This window comes from Cebidichthys violaceus, unplaced genomic scaffold (assembly GCF_023349555.1).
Source record: "Cebidichthys violaceus isolate CVI_PGR_0920_01 unplaced genomic scaffold, fCebVio1.0.p SCAF_3, whole genome shotgun sequence".
In the NCBI taxonomy this organism is placed as follows: Eukaryota; Metazoa; Chordata; class Actinopteri; order Perciformes; family Stichaeidae; genus Cebidichthys; species Cebidichthys violaceus.
Genome location: NW_027176483.1, coordinates 9,769,206 through 9,785,929, shown reverse-complemented (window position 1 = coordinate 9,785,929; position 16,724 = coordinate 9,769,206). Strand labels below are relative to the sequence as shown.

Here is a 16,724-nt window from a genome sequence, read left to right as displayed (position 1 = left end):
TCAAACTAGTTTAAAGAGGTTGGTTGTTAAGGTGTACGAGGGATATTTGAAGCTTCTAGACTTGTGAAGAGACAGTTAGGCCTGGCTGGAGGGGAGAGGTTGATGTAACACTTTGACATCGAATTTTCCACCACTTTTTTAATTATTATAATTTTATTGCATCTTATTAAGGCAAAAAACATAGTATTCCTCCCCTAATTGGTAGAGACTGGTGTTGCAATAGCTCCACATGCTCTGATTGGTTGGCCACATGGCTGGTTGGAGAAAACCATTACATTGTGAGAAAATATCCTGCGGTGATCTTTCCTCGATTTAGATCAGATAGCGGTGTTCGTCTGGCTCTGTACTGCACTGTTGGGATGGTGAGACTGAGATGTTGGAGATGTGGAGGAGGGCTGTGAGATAGAGATCTCTAGAGGGAGAGAGGGGGGGGGGGGGGCAGAGGGGGAGGTGGACGTGGAGAGGGATGTAGCATCAGTGGCTGCAATGATAAAGCTGAGAGCAGTGGGACGAGCTGGGAGTTCTGTGTCTCTGATGCCTGTGTGTTCTGTTGTGTTGCCCTGTGGTCTGCTCCTGAGTCCTGAAGAGAAGGCCAACGATGGATGAGGCCTGTCCTCTGTGTGCTTTTGTCCTCTATGGCGGGTGAATCACAGGCCTGTCAACAGCCCAACACCACGGCCACTGAACACTTTTTCTCGTATAGCGTATACAGACGTACACAGTCACTGCCACCGCTCTGTCCACCACAGGCCCTGTTATTAGTCTTTGTGGCTGCAGTGGATTTAGTTTGGAGGTTCTTATGGATTTGAAGTTTAAGAGGCTTCATGAAGTCTCCTCATGTTTCTAAATGAGCCTTTGTCACGGCTCCAGGCTAGTATTAATATGACTGTTCTGTATTTGGGTTCGTGGGTAGATGAGTTTTTCCTTGTACAAGTTGTGTTTGACACTTTGTTTACATTGGCTGCTTGTGAGGACTTAAAATGTCCTCCTCCCTTTCTTACACACACATATCCAACTCTGTAAATATTCAGCTAATGCTCTGTGGAAGTGAGGATTCAAAAGCCACCGGATGAGATGTTTTTAGAAGCGCAGTGCTCTTTCATGTACCAACATGGATCCATGGCGAGGGTGTTGTACAGTGACTTGTGACAGCAAAATGTTGATTTTTTTTTTTTATTTATTATTTCTTTCATTTTCTTTTCTTCTCTGCAGCTCAAATCGAAATAATTCCCTGCAAGATCTGTGGAGACAAATCATCAGGCATCCATTACGGCGTGATAACATGTGAAGGCTGTAAGGTAAGCATCAAGAGACTGGAGCTGTTTGTGTCATGGGAAGTAGTGTTTGTGTGTGTGTGTGTGTGTGTGTGTGTGTGCGCGTGTGCATGTGCGTATGTGAGAGAGAGAGAGAGATCTGAGAGGGGGAAGACAGGTAAATTTGAGGAGGTATGGAAAGTTGCTTGCTAGGAAAAACGTTTATGTTGCTGAAGTTTTACAATGATTTGGAGAGGGACTGCGAAGTGTAAACACAAAGAACATGATCATTAAAGTGGTCAAGCACCACAGAGGACATCACAGAAAAGCACAATTAGTAGGACAAAGTCATCTCTCTGCCTTGCTCTGCCTTTCCCTCCCAGGAACATGTCTTTTCACTTTTTGCTTCTGCTGCAGCATGCTCTTCTTGAAATAAAATGATCAAAAGGAGAGTGCTTTGAATTATAGCAGATTGTTGGCTGTTTGCTACAGTGTTGCTTCCATTGAAGCCGCCTTTTGTACTGTTTCAAATGCACCAGCCATTCACAGTGAGGGGAATTTTGTGCTTAGAGTGTATTCTTGTCCCAGTGCTTGTCACCAGGCACATCATTAGCATTCCTCAGCCAGCCTGCACCTTTACTGTTTGCTCCTGTGTGTGTGTGTGTGTGTGTGTGTGTGTGTGTGTGTGTGTGTGTGTGTGTGTGTGTGTGTGTGTGTGTGTGGAGAGAGAGAGAGAGGAGAGGAGGGACAGACAGAGAGAGAGAGAGAGAGAGAGAGAGAGAGAGAGAGAGAGAGAGAGAGAGAGGTTCCTGTTCTTCCCAATGTTACTCTCCCTCACACAGGAGCTGAAAGGAGCAAAACACTAAAGAATAAACTGCTGAAATCTATCTTTAATGATTGCTAATTAGTCCAAGGCAGAGAGGCCTTTAATGATATGTGCGAGTACAAAAGTTTGGACCATAAATCATAGCATTATTAAAGAGTGCTGCTTGTCACTGGCAGTTATAGCCTGTTTCCATAATGGCTTCCATTATAAAGCAACTTGGCAGCTGTCAGCTGTTTTCTTGTAATTAAACAGCCAATGAGCAGCTAATTAAGACATATGTGTATGGAGCAGTAGAGTGGGGCATGTTAATGATGTGCTGGAATCAATTCATTAAGTCAAAGGATGAGGAATCCAGTCGGTGTGCATTCGCAATGCTTTAGCACTGCACATGCCAGTGCTGCGTTAATCAACACTAATAGCCCCACTGAAGAAAAATACCATCCACTGTTATCATTCCTACCCAAACACACCACCCTCATGCTGTACACACTGGTGAAATAAAACTCTCTTTGAATGCCAAATTTAACAGCCAACAGGAGTAGTATTATCTAATCTGTTTGGCAGCAGTAAAATAAAAGTATCACCACCAGGAATACAGTATATCACTATCAATCGGTAATGAATTTTGTCAGCACTAAAACACTATGAAAACATGAATTGATCCTTCAGTCCCAGAACATTTTTCCTCCAACTGTGGTTCATCCAGTAACCCAAAGTGTTTCCATGCTCCTTTTCTGTTCAGGGCTTCTTCAGGAGGAGTCAGCAGAGCAATGCAGCCTACTCCTGCCCCCGTCAGAAGAACTGCCTGATCGACCGCACCAGCCGCAACCGCTGCCAGCACTGCCGGCTGCAGAAGTGCCTGGCAGTGGGTATGTCACGAGATGGTAAGTGCTTGATGGAAGAGGTGGGCAGACACAGCAGGGGGGCATGGTGAATCAGGGGAGGTGAAGGGCCCGGGTTCAAGCACCTGTGTGGGCAAGAATCTGCTCTGCTGGAGTGTGTTTGAAGCAGTGCTTCAGGGATGCTGTTGTGGACTCTGACCTCCCTATGAAGGCAGGAAAGAGAGGAAAGAATTTCCTAAGGGAATCAAAATATTAATGTCATTTTATCAAGTTATTGGTTGTGTTTATTTGGGGAAAAAAACATACAAAAAAACAAGCCAGGAATGTATTTGTTTATTTTTAATATAAAAGAATGAGTGAGGACTGGATGAGAAAATCAATTACAAAAAAGGAAGAGGACATTGTTTAGTGTAAACTTCTAGTCACTATCTTCTTGCGGCAGGAAATGCAACGTTTTGATATGACCCTGCTCCCACATAGAAATCTGAGTATTTGTCAGTGAAAATCTGTAAAAAATGATGAGTCTGAGGTATATTTCCTGAAAGAGTAAAAAAAAACAACACCATAACTCTTTTGCAACTGCTTTTATGTAGCCATTAACATCTGTGGGTTTCTATCATTATTGTTAGTTGGCCCTATATTGATATAGTACCAAAAAACAATATTTTGGTTTAGAGACAAAGAAAACACACACACAAACAGATAATGAACACCATTATTCTCAAAGAGATACAACAGACATCTCAAGAAAATGGTGACATGAACACATGCTAAGATGTCAGTCTGTGTTCATTGTCTGGCAGTAGCAGGTGAGTGCTTTGTCTGTGGGACTAATTTGTTGCTGTGATAGAAACTAGGTTTGATGAAATAGGAGGTTGTTAGAGGTTGTCATTAGTGCTGCTGCAGCTGAGATGCTGTAATGGGAGCACACAGGTGGGGATGTGTGCTGGAGGGCTCCTGCTGTGCCAGGCTGGTCCAGACAGGGCCAGTCCAGACTGGGCTGAGCTGAGGAGATTATATCAGAACAAAGCAGATCTATGATGTTTTTTGTTTTTTTTAAAACACACAGGAATTCACACAGACAAGAGAAAAGCTGAACAGACATGGCTGAGGCTGGCATATCTTTATGCACAGTGCTTTGCTTAAGTTCAGTTACACATGCATACATATTCATGAATATGAATGAACACAGAAGTACATTAGCACTTATGAGTGCCTTTGCATAGCCAGACACATGCGCATATACGCACACATACACACACACTCAGGACAGACGAAGGTGACTCTTGCTTTCACTCAACACACCAGAGCCCATCTGCCCGCACTCTACTCCTCGCTGCTCCACTCGCTTTCCACTGTGCGTAGACAAGCACACACACAAACACATGCACACACACACATAGACACACTCTGTGACCGGCTGACATACTGCCAGGCCCCCAGAACTCTGGCCAAGGAGTCACATTCTCAGCACCAGTGTTTAGTCTGGAAACCTTGAAACAGGAGGCAGCAACTTAGCCTGTCTCACGTTTGAGTGGCTGGTAAGCTGTTAGTCACTTCACACTTCTGCCTCTGCACTTATGAAGCTGTTAATTTTTTTATAATCTCTGTCATTAGTGATCCCTCCTGAAAAATGGAGATTTGCTTTTTTGTCATCAGTGTTTTCTATTTAAAGAGTATATCACTTTTAATGTACTGTACATCAGTTTTGTGCAGAATGATGCTAATAGCAAGTGTCTTTTGGTCTAATAGTAACATACAACTTCAACATACATGAGTGTTGTTTTACTTTGTCAGGGAGGGCATAAATTGACTGTGAATGTGGTACACAATTTATAGTAATTAAGGAATTAATGTGCCCCAAAAATCCCTAATTCAATCCTTTTCTCTTGTCAACAAGTAATTTCTTCTGTCGGCAAGAATTATGTTTTTGTTATAGAAGTCAGAATTTAGCTAATAGTGTGAAATAATACAATTAGTTCTTAGAGCAATGCCACTATTTCAGGCATTTTCTAAACATGACTGTCAGTATCTTGTTAGTATCTAGAAAGTTATTGAATTAAGTTTGTGTTGGTAATTCACCCCACTGGTGAGACTGTTTTACTCATTATAGAGAAAAATTTTAAGACTCAACAATAAAAAGCAAATAAAGTAAAGTAAGTAACACATAAAAGTTCTCTAATTAACTAGGGCTTTTATAATGTTTATTATAAACATATATATATAAGTTATTATCACATATTTCTGGTTGTCTGTTTGCAATGTTTCACTAGAGTGTAACAGACGTTTTGTCCTGCTAATCACAGCGGTGAAGTTTGGCCGCATGTCGAAGAAGCAGCGAGACAGCCTGTACGCTGAGGTCCAGAAGCACCGGCTGCAGCAGCAGCAGCGTGACCACCAACAACAGCCTGGAGAGGCGGAGCCGCTCACACCTAGCTATGGCCTCTCAGCCAATGGCCTCACCGAGCTCCATGACGACCTCAGCGGCTACATGGATGGTCACACCCCTGACGGCAGCAAACCAGACTCGGCGGTCAGCAGCTTCTACCTGGACATCCAGCCATCTCCTGACCAGTCAGGCCTGGACATCAACGGCATCAAACCGGAGCCCATCTGCGACTTTGCCCCTGGCTCTGGCTTCTTCCCTTACTGCTCCTTCACCAACGGAGAAACCTCCCCCACCGTGTCCATGGCTGAACTAGGTAAGTAGCAGGAGAGAGGCAGGGGGAGACGAGAGGAGAGACAGCAAAATGGAGGGGGGGGGGGGGGGGGCAACTCAACCGTGGGGCAAACGACACAAAGGTTGCTTAAAATAGCAGGAGGTTGGAGACTCATCTCCAACACTCATTAAAAGAGCCTCTTTTTTGTAATTAGTTTCCATTAATTAGGGCCAATCAGGATCCAGCAGGGCAGGCGTCTGGGGAAATCATTTTTTTATGCTCCCCTGTGCCCAGGAACTCCTTTTAACAGATGTGTTTTCAAAACCATTTAAATTCTTATACTCAATATTTCTCTCAGAGAAAATGTGACCTTTGTTTCAGTGAGTAATGTGGCGCCCCTCCTCCTCGCCATGCATTTGTGTCATAACTAGATTGGCTGTGCCTCAACCTTAAGTTATGAGCTTCCTGCAGGCAGTAAAAGGAAATGTCAACAAGCCTTTTCCCAGTCAAAAAAGCCCACGCGTATCTGCCTCTCCTCCTTTTTGAAAGCTCAGTAAATAAATCTTCTTTTCCTGTGGCATATTTCATCAGCGAGGTCTTCACTTTCACATATCCTTGTGAGTAACATTCAGATCTCAGCTGTGATCTTCTTGTATTGCAGAGCACCTGGCCCAGAACATCTCCAAGTCACACATGGAGACATGTCAGTACCTGAGGGAGGAGCTGCAGCAGATGACCTGGCAGGCCTTCCTGCAGGAGGAAGTCGAGAGTTACCAGAGCAAGGTACCACGACCACAACCGGGCCTGTGCTGGCCTCCACAGCAGTAACAGCTATCAAACCCATTGTTTTAAAGCAGATAACCCATTCTCTGTCCTATCTCTTCTTAGCCCCGGGAAGTCATGTGGCAGCTGTGTGCTATCAAAATAACAGAGGCCATTCAGTATGTGGTGGAGTTCGCCAAGCGCATCGACGGCTTCATGGAGCTGTGTCAGAACGATCAGATAGTGCTGCTGAAAGCAGGTATGACAGCCTGTCAACATGGCCTGCTGCCGTCAAACTCACCCATCACCACCACCACCACCCCACCCCCCTCTGGCATTGTCACAAGAGCGTAGCTGACCTGACTGCACAAAGTCCTCTTCTTCACACGCATAGACAGTGTCACAGAGAGGAGACCCCGCCCTGCCTGTTTCCTCTCTCCGCCTCTGTCGCTCTTTATTTTCTTCTGTTCATTACATACATAGCAGGGACGGACACAGCATTAGATAAGCAATGTGTTCCTGAGCTCAGATAATACCTATCATGACGGCTGCCATTCCCCTCTCTTTCCTCAGACACCGATGATGTCTGCTTATTCAAACTGCTCTCATGAAGACATACTTACAGAATATTAAATGCAGCTATGGGTCTGTGCACACTGTCAACTATATTTACGCATGAATACAGATGCTGAAACGCACATGCACACATACCGCACATGCAGCAAACAAACACCTCTCCTGGGTCTTTCCTTGAGTATTATTTACATTAGCACAGCCAATATGAATAATGAAATAAAGACTGAGATCCCTTGTCAGACATGACATTTAAAACAGTAGCATCTCCCTTAGAGGCAGTAATGGCTTCTGTTACATTTTCTTGATCCTCTTATCAACTCCCACAGAGTGGTACAAAATTGCAGGATAGAATAAATTCCCAACCTATCTTGCTAAATAAAGGTTGAATGAATAAACACTGTCACTACTGAATGAAGCTCAATATTTATCTGGCATGTCATTATGGAAGAATAGCCTTCTGTCTATGATATTATCATCTGCAGAGGTGTTTTTTTTCTCTCCCTCTGATGGCAGGCTTCTTTATGTCAAAGTGGTTGTGTTACTCACATTGTAGAAGAACAGCACAAAGCACAATCATGTGTTTTGCATCCCTTACTGATGTGCAACTGTTGGGGAAAAAAGAAACAACTCTCAGATTCAGCATCTTGTTCCTGTCTGTCTCCACAGGCTCTTTGGAAGTTGTGTTTGTCAGAATGTGCCGTGCCTTTGACTCGCAAAACAACACAGTCTATTTTGATGGAAAGTATGCCGGACCTGATGTGTTCAAGTCATTAGGTAAGTGGAGTGTGTGTGTCTGTGTGTGTGTGTGTGTGTGTGTGTGTGTGTGTGTGTGTGTGTGTGTGTGTGTGTGTGTGTGCGTGCGTGCATGTGCACGTTTGAATGAGTTTACATGTGTGTATTTGTATGCTGCTGTGTTCGTGTGTGTTTCTTACAGTGTCTTACTCCTTCCCTTGGTGTAATAGCCAAAATTAGAGTCTGCTGCTCTGTTTTACACAATGCTGAAGGCCTGGAAGCAAACACTAAGCACTCATCCCTGCCTCACCTGGCATTGCTGTCTCTGCAATGGTTATTTATGGTAGAACAGAGATGTTAGTGAGGCTCTGCTGCATATGGCTCCTGTAACTGTGGAATAAATAAAGCAAGACGGAGTGTCTTTAGGGGGAGCGCTATCAAAACCATCATTGATAGTCTGATATAAAACATCTCAGGCGAAAGCAAATAGCATTCGTGTTTGACTGCCGTGACAATAGTAAGACTCTCCACCGTGGATTTTCTCGGATTTCCAACTACCTTTTGACGGTAAAAAAATGTAAATATGTCCCATGGCGGTAGTAAAATGCTGAATTCTGGTTCTTGGTGTAAGTTTGCCATTCCGTGTATTTCCCTGTTTGTGTGTGCATGTGACTTGGAGAGTCCCAGTGTCCTGTGTGTTCTGCACAGAGGGGTCCGCGGCAGGGTAGGCAGAGTGATGGGCTTCCCGAGCCACAGTGGCATCCGCCTGTCTCTCTGTATCCCCGATAATTGATTTAACTAAAAGCCTCAATAGTGACCTCATTTTGGCTTGCATAACACCACCCCAACTGCCAAAAGTGACTCGTCTGGGAGGCAAAACTCAGTAAAGGCATTGCCTGTTCTGCTTAAGATGCTCCCATGTGCTGTCAGCATGCCGTTCTTTTTTATTCCTTCCCCTTCCTCTCCCCTCCCTGTGTGCCTCTCTCCCAATAAAGATCAAGAGTGAATGTTGTTCTTTGGTCTTCCTCATCCTAAGCCCTCTCTCTGTGTCCTTTGCTGTGGCAGGCTGTGACGACTTGATCAGCTCCGTCTTCGAGTTTGGGAAAAACTTGTGTTCTATGCACCTGTCTGAGGATGAGATCGCCCTGTTCTCCGCCTTTGTGTTGATGTCTGCTGGTAGGTGTCACTCACAGTGCAAAGGGAAAAAAAGGCAGACGCACATTCACCACGACAAAGAACGCTGTTGCCCTCCTGTTTTTCTCTATCAATTAATATCTGGTATTAGTGGCACTGCATCATTTCCTTTTCACATGAGCCAAGTTGACTGTTAAAGGGCTTTCAAGTGTGTGTTTTTACAGTAGCAAACAGTTGTGATAATTTACCTTGCAGACCGGTCTTGGCTCCAGGAGAAGGTGAAGGTGGAGAAACTCCAGCAGAAGATTCAACTGGCCCTCCAGCACGTCCTGCAGAAGAACCACAGAGAGGATGGTATACTTACAAAGGTACAGTGCGATGCCGTACACTCCATCCATTACCCCTGAAAGTTGCTGTCTGCTAAGCATGCTCTAGCCTTGTAGCGGCGCAATCAACCACTGTTTAGGATCTTTATCCACAGGCCATCAACCATGTTTAGTGCATTTGATTAAGCTTACACAGATTTCAGGGGAAGCCTTCATAATGTTTCATTAAATGCCTTTTTATCAGTGGAGAAGTGGCAATTTATCAATTGCACCAGCTCCATAATATGAAGTGTCATGTTTTCCTCTTGCCTGAGCGCTTGTCTCAATATTTACAAGTCTGTTTGCCCCTGTGTGAGAGGGAATACACTGTAGGGAGGAATGTTTTTCACTACCATTGCTCCATGTCCTTGCCTCCCTGTGAATCTAAACAGCCTGTCTCCTCTCTCTCCACAGTTGATATGCAAAGTGTCGACACTGCGAGCGCTGTGCAGTAGGCATACAGAGAAGCTTACAGCTTTCAAAGCAATATATCCAGACATTGTGCGTGCCCACTTCCCCCCCTTATACAAGGAGCTGTTCGGATCAGACTTTGAGCAGTCCATGCCCGTTGACGGGTAGCAGCCCTGCCAGGTGCCAGTGTGCCCACCGTAGGGGAATGTGGAGGAGGAATCTGAGACACTTTATTGGTGCCCTGCACAAAACCAGAGCGGACAGATGGCACGCTGTTCAACTTCTTCTTTTACTTTGAAGGGGAGGGCTTAGGGAGTTGATTCTTGAGGTTTACTTTATTGAATTTAGTTCTCTTTGGAAGACTTGTGGGACCCGACACCCCATGGGACATGAAGATGAGATAGGGACAAATGATTTCTGTCTGGTTGAACTTGACCCTCTTTTGCGCATTTCTATCATGATTCACTTCATTTCATTCATTCATTTTCCCCAGTATTTTTCGCATCGCCCGTGTTGTGATTGACCTGTACATCTGACTTGTAATCACATAAACAATTACTGAGTCACTTTTGGATTTTAAAAACAGCTGAAGACGTCTTCAATTTGAGGATAAATCCGCATCGGTATTGTTTTTCAGATTCAATTTCCCAAACAGTTTTAGTATTTTCACATTCAAAACTTCGAATAGTCTTATCCCTAGCTCCCTAAACTGAAATAAACAGCTGACAAATGCGCACATTTTGGTCAAGTTCAGCCCTTTTTCTCTTGTGTTCAGTCGTATCTTTTGGATGCCGTTCTTGGAATGAAAACTCACAGCGACTTTGAGGGAGGGTCTGTCGGCATGGTGATGCAATCGACACCTCTCTATGGACAATCGTTTAAAAAAAAAAAAAAAGAAACATATAGGATTCTGGTAATTCTAATGAAAACGCAATGATTTTAGCTGTCAAAGACTCCATCCACCATTGTTGCATAGTGAAATCATGTAAGGCCATCTGCTATTAATCCTTCTCTGGACAGGTGCCCTGGAGAAGCACAGGGCACCAACACAATGAAAAGGGTCCATTCCACCTGTTTTATAATGTACTACAGGGTATATGGTCATAAGTACTTACTATACAGAAAAAAATAAATGTTTATAGAATCTATTTTAAATAACATGTATGATATTAGTAGTTAGACCATTCTTAATTGTTGAATTGATAAGGCACTTTTATTTACACCTTTCTTTAATTTAAGACTTGTATATTTACCTAGTGATGTGTTGCATGTGCACAAGAAATACAAGTTGAACCATGGTCACAGAGGCTAGTCCTGGGAGCTGCAGATGATACTGGTCTGGAAGTGTAAGGGCTGTCTGTTAGGATTGCTGGCGAGGCTGCTGGTTGGTGAACAAAGAGGCTCGGATGAGAAGGCAGGTTAGAGGAGCTCTGTCACCTGTTACCTCATCAACTGCCTTCATGACACCTGTCAAAATCTAGCTCTGATACTCCTTTTAGAGAGAATGCACACAACTTTTTTTGTGACATGGAAGTCTCTTGGCTTTCTTGATCTTTGTTATGAACAGGATTAAACCTGGATTAAAAAAAAAAAAGAATAAAGAGGTGTTGTTTGGTCAAACAGTTGCAACACACTGCCGTTTATGTACTACAAAAGATATGTGGTACTAATTTAACTAAAACCTCACGTAATATGTAAAGAAGGCCACAAGAAAACAGAAATGAAACATCCCAGCCAGGTTTTAAGATCCACACAGAGACCGTAATCCAATTGTTCCATCTAGTGGAAGGTGAAGATACAGCAAGCAGGTTGACAGCCTAATGACAAAGGTATACAGTCTAACCTAAAAGCACATTCATGAGCCACTGTCAAACTGTTCAGATTGTTTTTTGTTGTTTTTGAGTGACTTTATCTGCCTTCTCACCACAACCTCAGCCTCAGCAACGCCACAACAGGACACAGAAGGAACAGTGAAGGGAAAGTGAATATTCAAAGCCTTGTCTGGTAGTAAAGCTTCTATTTTTGTAACATGTTTTGGTTAAAAAAAACTCATGAAAGAGAACGAGGGAGAGAAAAAGATGTCAGGTAGTACTTAACTATATTCCTGCAATAATTAGACTAGCTGTTGTTTGTATGATTAGGGGAGAAACATAAAAATGGTAGGACAAGTGCTATTTTCAGAATGCTTTGTTGTTGTGCTTCTGTTTTGTTGAGTGTGTCTTTCTTGTCAGTGTGGTAGTAAAGTGGTAGAAAAAACCCTGGATGTGCCAAACAGTAGTCGTTGCTTCCGCTTTCCAGTCTACTCGTCTATAATGTAGAATGGATTCCTAAGACATTCCAGCGATCTCAGTAGCGGCTTCTAGAAATATCTTTCAAAAAAAGATCAAAAAAAAGAAAAAAAAATGATATCCCTTTAGAAACCCAACAAAGCATGTTGATACATCTGTCACCAACCGTAACATAGAATCCAGTTGTTTGTCTTTTGTTTTCTGTTTGCACACTATCATTCCTCAGCCGTGCAATTTGTACAAGGCGTTAACACCTTGTGCTGTCACCCCTCAGGGAAGAGTTTCTTTTGCGCTTTCTGTTTGAGAGGACATTTGTTTGTACTCATTAGGTTTAGTTTGTTTTTGTTTTTTTGTCAGGGATGTTCCATGAGAAGTGGTTGAGATTTCACATTTGAATATTCATCAGAATTTTAAATTATTGATGTCTTTAAAGGGGCCCCCAGCCACTCAAAGGCCACTGCACCCCTTTGGTCAAGTTCAAGAAAAATCTCATTTGTATAAACAACAAACCCCATCACTTTTAGAAACCGCAATTTTATCAGTACACAGCATATTCCTGTCACACAAAAAAAAAATCAGTTTTGGTTTCAAACGGTGTCATCAGGGTCTTTAAAAATGATAACCCTCTTTGTTAGATAAACCAAATATTCTTATGCAATACTAAATCTGTTGTGTTTGGGTTGTAGTAGATATGCTGTACCTAAGTAATAATCTCTGTTATGATCCAATGCTATTTGGATATGCACAAGCCCTCTACGACTAGTAAACCTCAGTCTCCCAGCAAAAGAAACCCAGTCTGGAACACTGCTAGACAATCCAGGTTGAGAGGCCCAGTGGCCCAGCAAGAGCAGCGAAAAAGGATGAGGTGTGAACGCTCAGGGAGGTAACAGGTAGACCGAAGAAGCAGCTTGCTTTCCTCTGGACAGTTGCCGAGCATTTGATTAGCTCTCATGCAAATTTATGAGGTCTTTAAAAATCTCTTCAAAGCACCCGATTGATAAGAGGAGGGGGCGTAGCACACTGAACATGGAGAGCATAGTGCACTTACTGTTCAGAAAATTATCAAGAGATGGAGGTTTGGCTGATATCCTGTTATTTATTTGCAAAAAAAAATTGGTTTGTTTCTAAAAAAAATGATTCAATTTTCTTAAGCTGTTGTAATATCGCTTGATGGTCGCATAAAACGATTCATTATTTTTCTCAAATATGATCAGCTAAGGTCTACCACCAAAACGGTTCTTCTCTCATAAAGTGAAAATTTGTTTTTCATTTTTTCGAAGTGGCATGTAATGTGTTCTACGATACAAAACAAGCAATATGCCTTGTGTTACAATTACGGGTCTCTACAGTGCAGTCATCATCCTTTTTGAATTGACTTTATTCGTTCAGCTGACTCGAACTGATGACGTTAACTCTCAGTCCAGAACAAAAACCCCGTCACTCTGTTTTCATCTTCTTCTGTACTGGTATGGTTGCGATATTGACAGGATAGCAGAAAATGGTCATCAAACACATGAATACTTGTGTCTAACTATAAACTGCGCCTTCACACAGGCCTAAAGTGATGTCCTTCTGTATATTCTCACTTGATATATCCCAGTTTAAGTAAGGGATTGATGCTAAGTGTGCTATTCAATCAGTGTATAGTATACAGTAAAATGTGCTGGTCCTTCTGTCTCTGCTCTGTTGTCTGTGTGTATAAAGCAATAGTGTGTATGTATGCGTGTGTGTATGTGTTTGTTCTCACAGTGTGTGAATAAAATAAACCCCAGACAAGGCTTTAATAATTACAAAGGAACAGGGTTATGTGGACGAGGATTTTATTTTGGTCTTTTTTAGAAATGTAAGGTTTTGGAAATGCCGAGCTTGATCCATCCATAATAGGTGTAGGTTTTTAAAAGCATGACATAATGCCTTCAACAATTCATAGGTCTGCAGAATGCTGGGAGGCAACATTGACCAGCTTCACAGCGGAAACATGCTTCGCTATCATTTCGGACAGCGCGGCTACGGCCTGAGCTGAGATGAATTGAAATGAATTCTGGAGTGTAAATTGTGAAAATGAGACTTCTCGGCCATAAATTGTGAAGATCAGTGTTATGTCATGCTTAAAGTTGTGCTGGAGTGTCGGTGTGTTACCCCGAATTATGAGTCATCACATTTTAACAGAACTCATTTTCCAAAGCACAGCTGATAAGGATTTATGATTAAAAATACGTTTAAGAATATAGTTTAAAAAAAAAAAAAGAAAAGCAACTTTTAGCCATAATCGAATGTCAAGCAATAATATATGTCTGTGTATTATTTTTGATTCTTTTGTGCATAATAGTCTTTGAACATCTGCATGTAAATACACTTTTTATTTATCAACTTTTGGTTTACTTTGTGTTGATTTTGTGGATGTTTTTATGTTTCATCTGTATATTTGACCAGTTCTGTTCCTAGGTGGAGAACGAAGAACTTATTTTCTCACTCTTTCTCTCTCCCTCATTCTCAGCCGTTTATTCACCATATTTAATGTTATTATTGATCACATGTATAAAGGTAGCTTTGTAATTTCTGTCTGTATAGGTAAGAGGAAAATACTGCTACTAAGGCCTACCCAGTGAAACTATTTATCTGTTTATCAATTACACCATATTGTACGATAACTCTCTAGTTTCTAGTTTGCTTCCCTCCTTTAGGATTAGTTTGATAGAGATAGGGTGTGCTGACATTTATTTTGTGTTGCCCTGATGTGTGGTGCTAGGTAAGTTAATTTTGTGAACAAAGTATTGATTCCTAAGCCTGGCCACCCTATTAGTCCGTTCATTTCTTTGCATATTAATGTATTATTGATATTAGGACTCAATAAATGATAATGATAATTAAAATGATAGTGGAAAAATTACCCGGCCGGTACCTGTATCAGTGTGCTAGTCTTGGGATAAGGCACTTATTTCCTTCTGACTTATAGCAAAGCTAGTATCTGCTAATTAACAAACTATTTAAGGTTGCTTTTCCGGTTTGTGGAAAAATGATAATATTCAAATTGAAACAGCAGTATTGTGTTTTTTTCTTTGTCTGATTGTAAAAACCACTCACTGAGGCTATAGTTTGTCAGGTTTTAAGATACTAAATATTTACCTCTCTTTGTGTCTGCATAGTTCTCTACCTGATGCAGGGAAGTGGTGCTTGGATTTTATTAAACAGAGCCTCGGTATGCTTTTGTTATTCCCCATTTTAGACTATCCTGGAACTGGTTTCTTCAGACCAGTAGCGTAAACCTCTTGCACCACATGAAGTGTTACAAATTTACATGAAAAAAAATTGCCATTTGAGGACAAAGTTGACCTTTTCTCTCCACTCTGTAGCAAATATCAGTGAGAATATGCTTGCAATAATACACAACGTATCACACTGAGTGCCTCTCGGTGTAACAAGATGCATACATGGTTTTGATTGTCATTTTTTGTGGTTTTACAGACGTGTACTGAAGTGACGATGTATTTTGTACATGAGGATGAATTCTCAACTCTCACATGCTTCAAATGTTTTTCAGATTCTTTCTTTATGTGATGTTAATCATTTTCACATGGGTTGATGCGCTTGATGTTAAAGGGTTTCAATGTGTAGATGGTCCGTTTAGAGTGTACATGTCACCCCTTACCTCGTTTTTTGAGAAACGTAACTGGGAAGTTTGTTTCATGTTGATCTTGAATGGTCAAATAAATGCTTGCAGACAGAAAAGTTCACCTTTCTTTGATCAGGCAAAAACTAACAGGCAACCCACATTTCTTCAATTTCTGTTTGTTTTATATCAACTCTTTTTTTATTTCATTGAGATTTACTAATGCATTGTATATCAAGTAGTTGTATGTGTTTGTAAAAGAGGCATACAACACATCTGGATTTCTTTAATGTTCTGTGTTCAATGTGCGCTCAGTCGGTTGGGGTAACTTAACATGAAGGGTGGGTGGAGCAAGGGTGGATTCTTTTTCCATGCAAAAGCAGTGCAAATTATGGGAAAGCCGAAACTAGTGTGTGGTTGTCACAAATTTCTAAGTCACACGTTTGCTACTGATGTTAAAATGGGGACAGATGATCATGTACCTTTTTATCCAGCTCTTTTGAACTCTCTTTAGCAGGTAGTCTATTCACAAACGTAGTTTTGCTCCTTCTTGTCTGATTCTTAAATATGAAAATAAGTATTTTGATTCATTTTGTAAATACAGCTGTAAAGAAAAATAAGAAATTTAATGTTGTCTTTTAAATACTTTTCATTCTAATATGAATGTTGTTATATTGTACTTAGAAACTGTACCTTTAATATTACCTTTATTAAAAGTGCATTGGACACATCGATTTTAGATGTGCTTTATGTGCTGTTATCCCATAATAAAATTTACCGCTTGTAATGGGCTTTTATTTCCTGACTATTTATCTGTCTCTGTTGTCTGCGCTCTCTTTGGCTCACTCTTTTTTTCAACCAAATTAATCAAATTGTATATTTTTGATTCACAATCATTTTATCAGACCCAACTTTTCGAATTAGTGTTTCAATATTTTGCCTAAATTTGTGCAACTGGCAATGAAAATCTAAATAAAGGTATGCCAATACTTTAACCACACACTTATTTAAGACGTATAACGGTGTAAATAAATCCCAGGGTTATTACATTTTAATATGCCAAACCTTTTTACCAATATGATAACTCAATTCTGGTCATGACATATATCAAATTTAAATTCAGATAATGTTCTTGTTACATGACTCATCAGTCAAAATGTGTTGATTAATGAGACGGAGCAATTATTTCCAATTACAAAATTCTGAAAGTAATAATCCCTGTAAGGCATTTTAATGTTTCATCTAATTTTCCTATCTAACCTTGG

General features: G+C 41.4%; 1 protein-coding gene across 3 annotated transcripts in view; it reads left to right on the top strand.

Moving 5' to 3' along the window:
- roraa (RAR-related orphan receptor A, paralog a) overlaps nt 1–16,246 on the top strand; it is a 174,828-nt gene extending 158,582 nt beyond the window's left edge. For all 3 annotated transcript variants that reach the window (XM_068724120.1, XM_068724119.1, XM_068724121.1), the window contains 9 exons: nt 1,213–1,298; nt 2,822–2,963; nt 5,228–5,623; nt 6,243–6,364; nt 6,470–6,602; nt 7,586–7,693; nt 8,717–8,827; nt 9,041–9,153; nt 9,565–16,246. In XM_068724120.1, the coding sequence (XP_068580221.1) occupies nt 1,213–1,298; nt 2,822–2,963; nt 5,228–5,623; nt 6,243–6,364; nt 6,470–6,602; nt 7,586–7,693; nt 8,717–8,827; nt 9,041–9,153; nt 9,565–9,729 (1,376 nt within the window). In that variant the 3' untranslated portion in view covers nt 9,730–16,246. The remainder of the gene's footprint in view (nt 1–1,212; nt 1,299–2,821; nt 2,964–5,227; nt 5,624–6,242; nt 6,365–6,469; nt 6,603–7,585; nt 7,694–8,716; nt 8,828–9,040; nt 9,154–9,564) is intronic.
- The last annotated feature ends 478 nt before the right edge of the window (nt 16,247–16,724 follow it).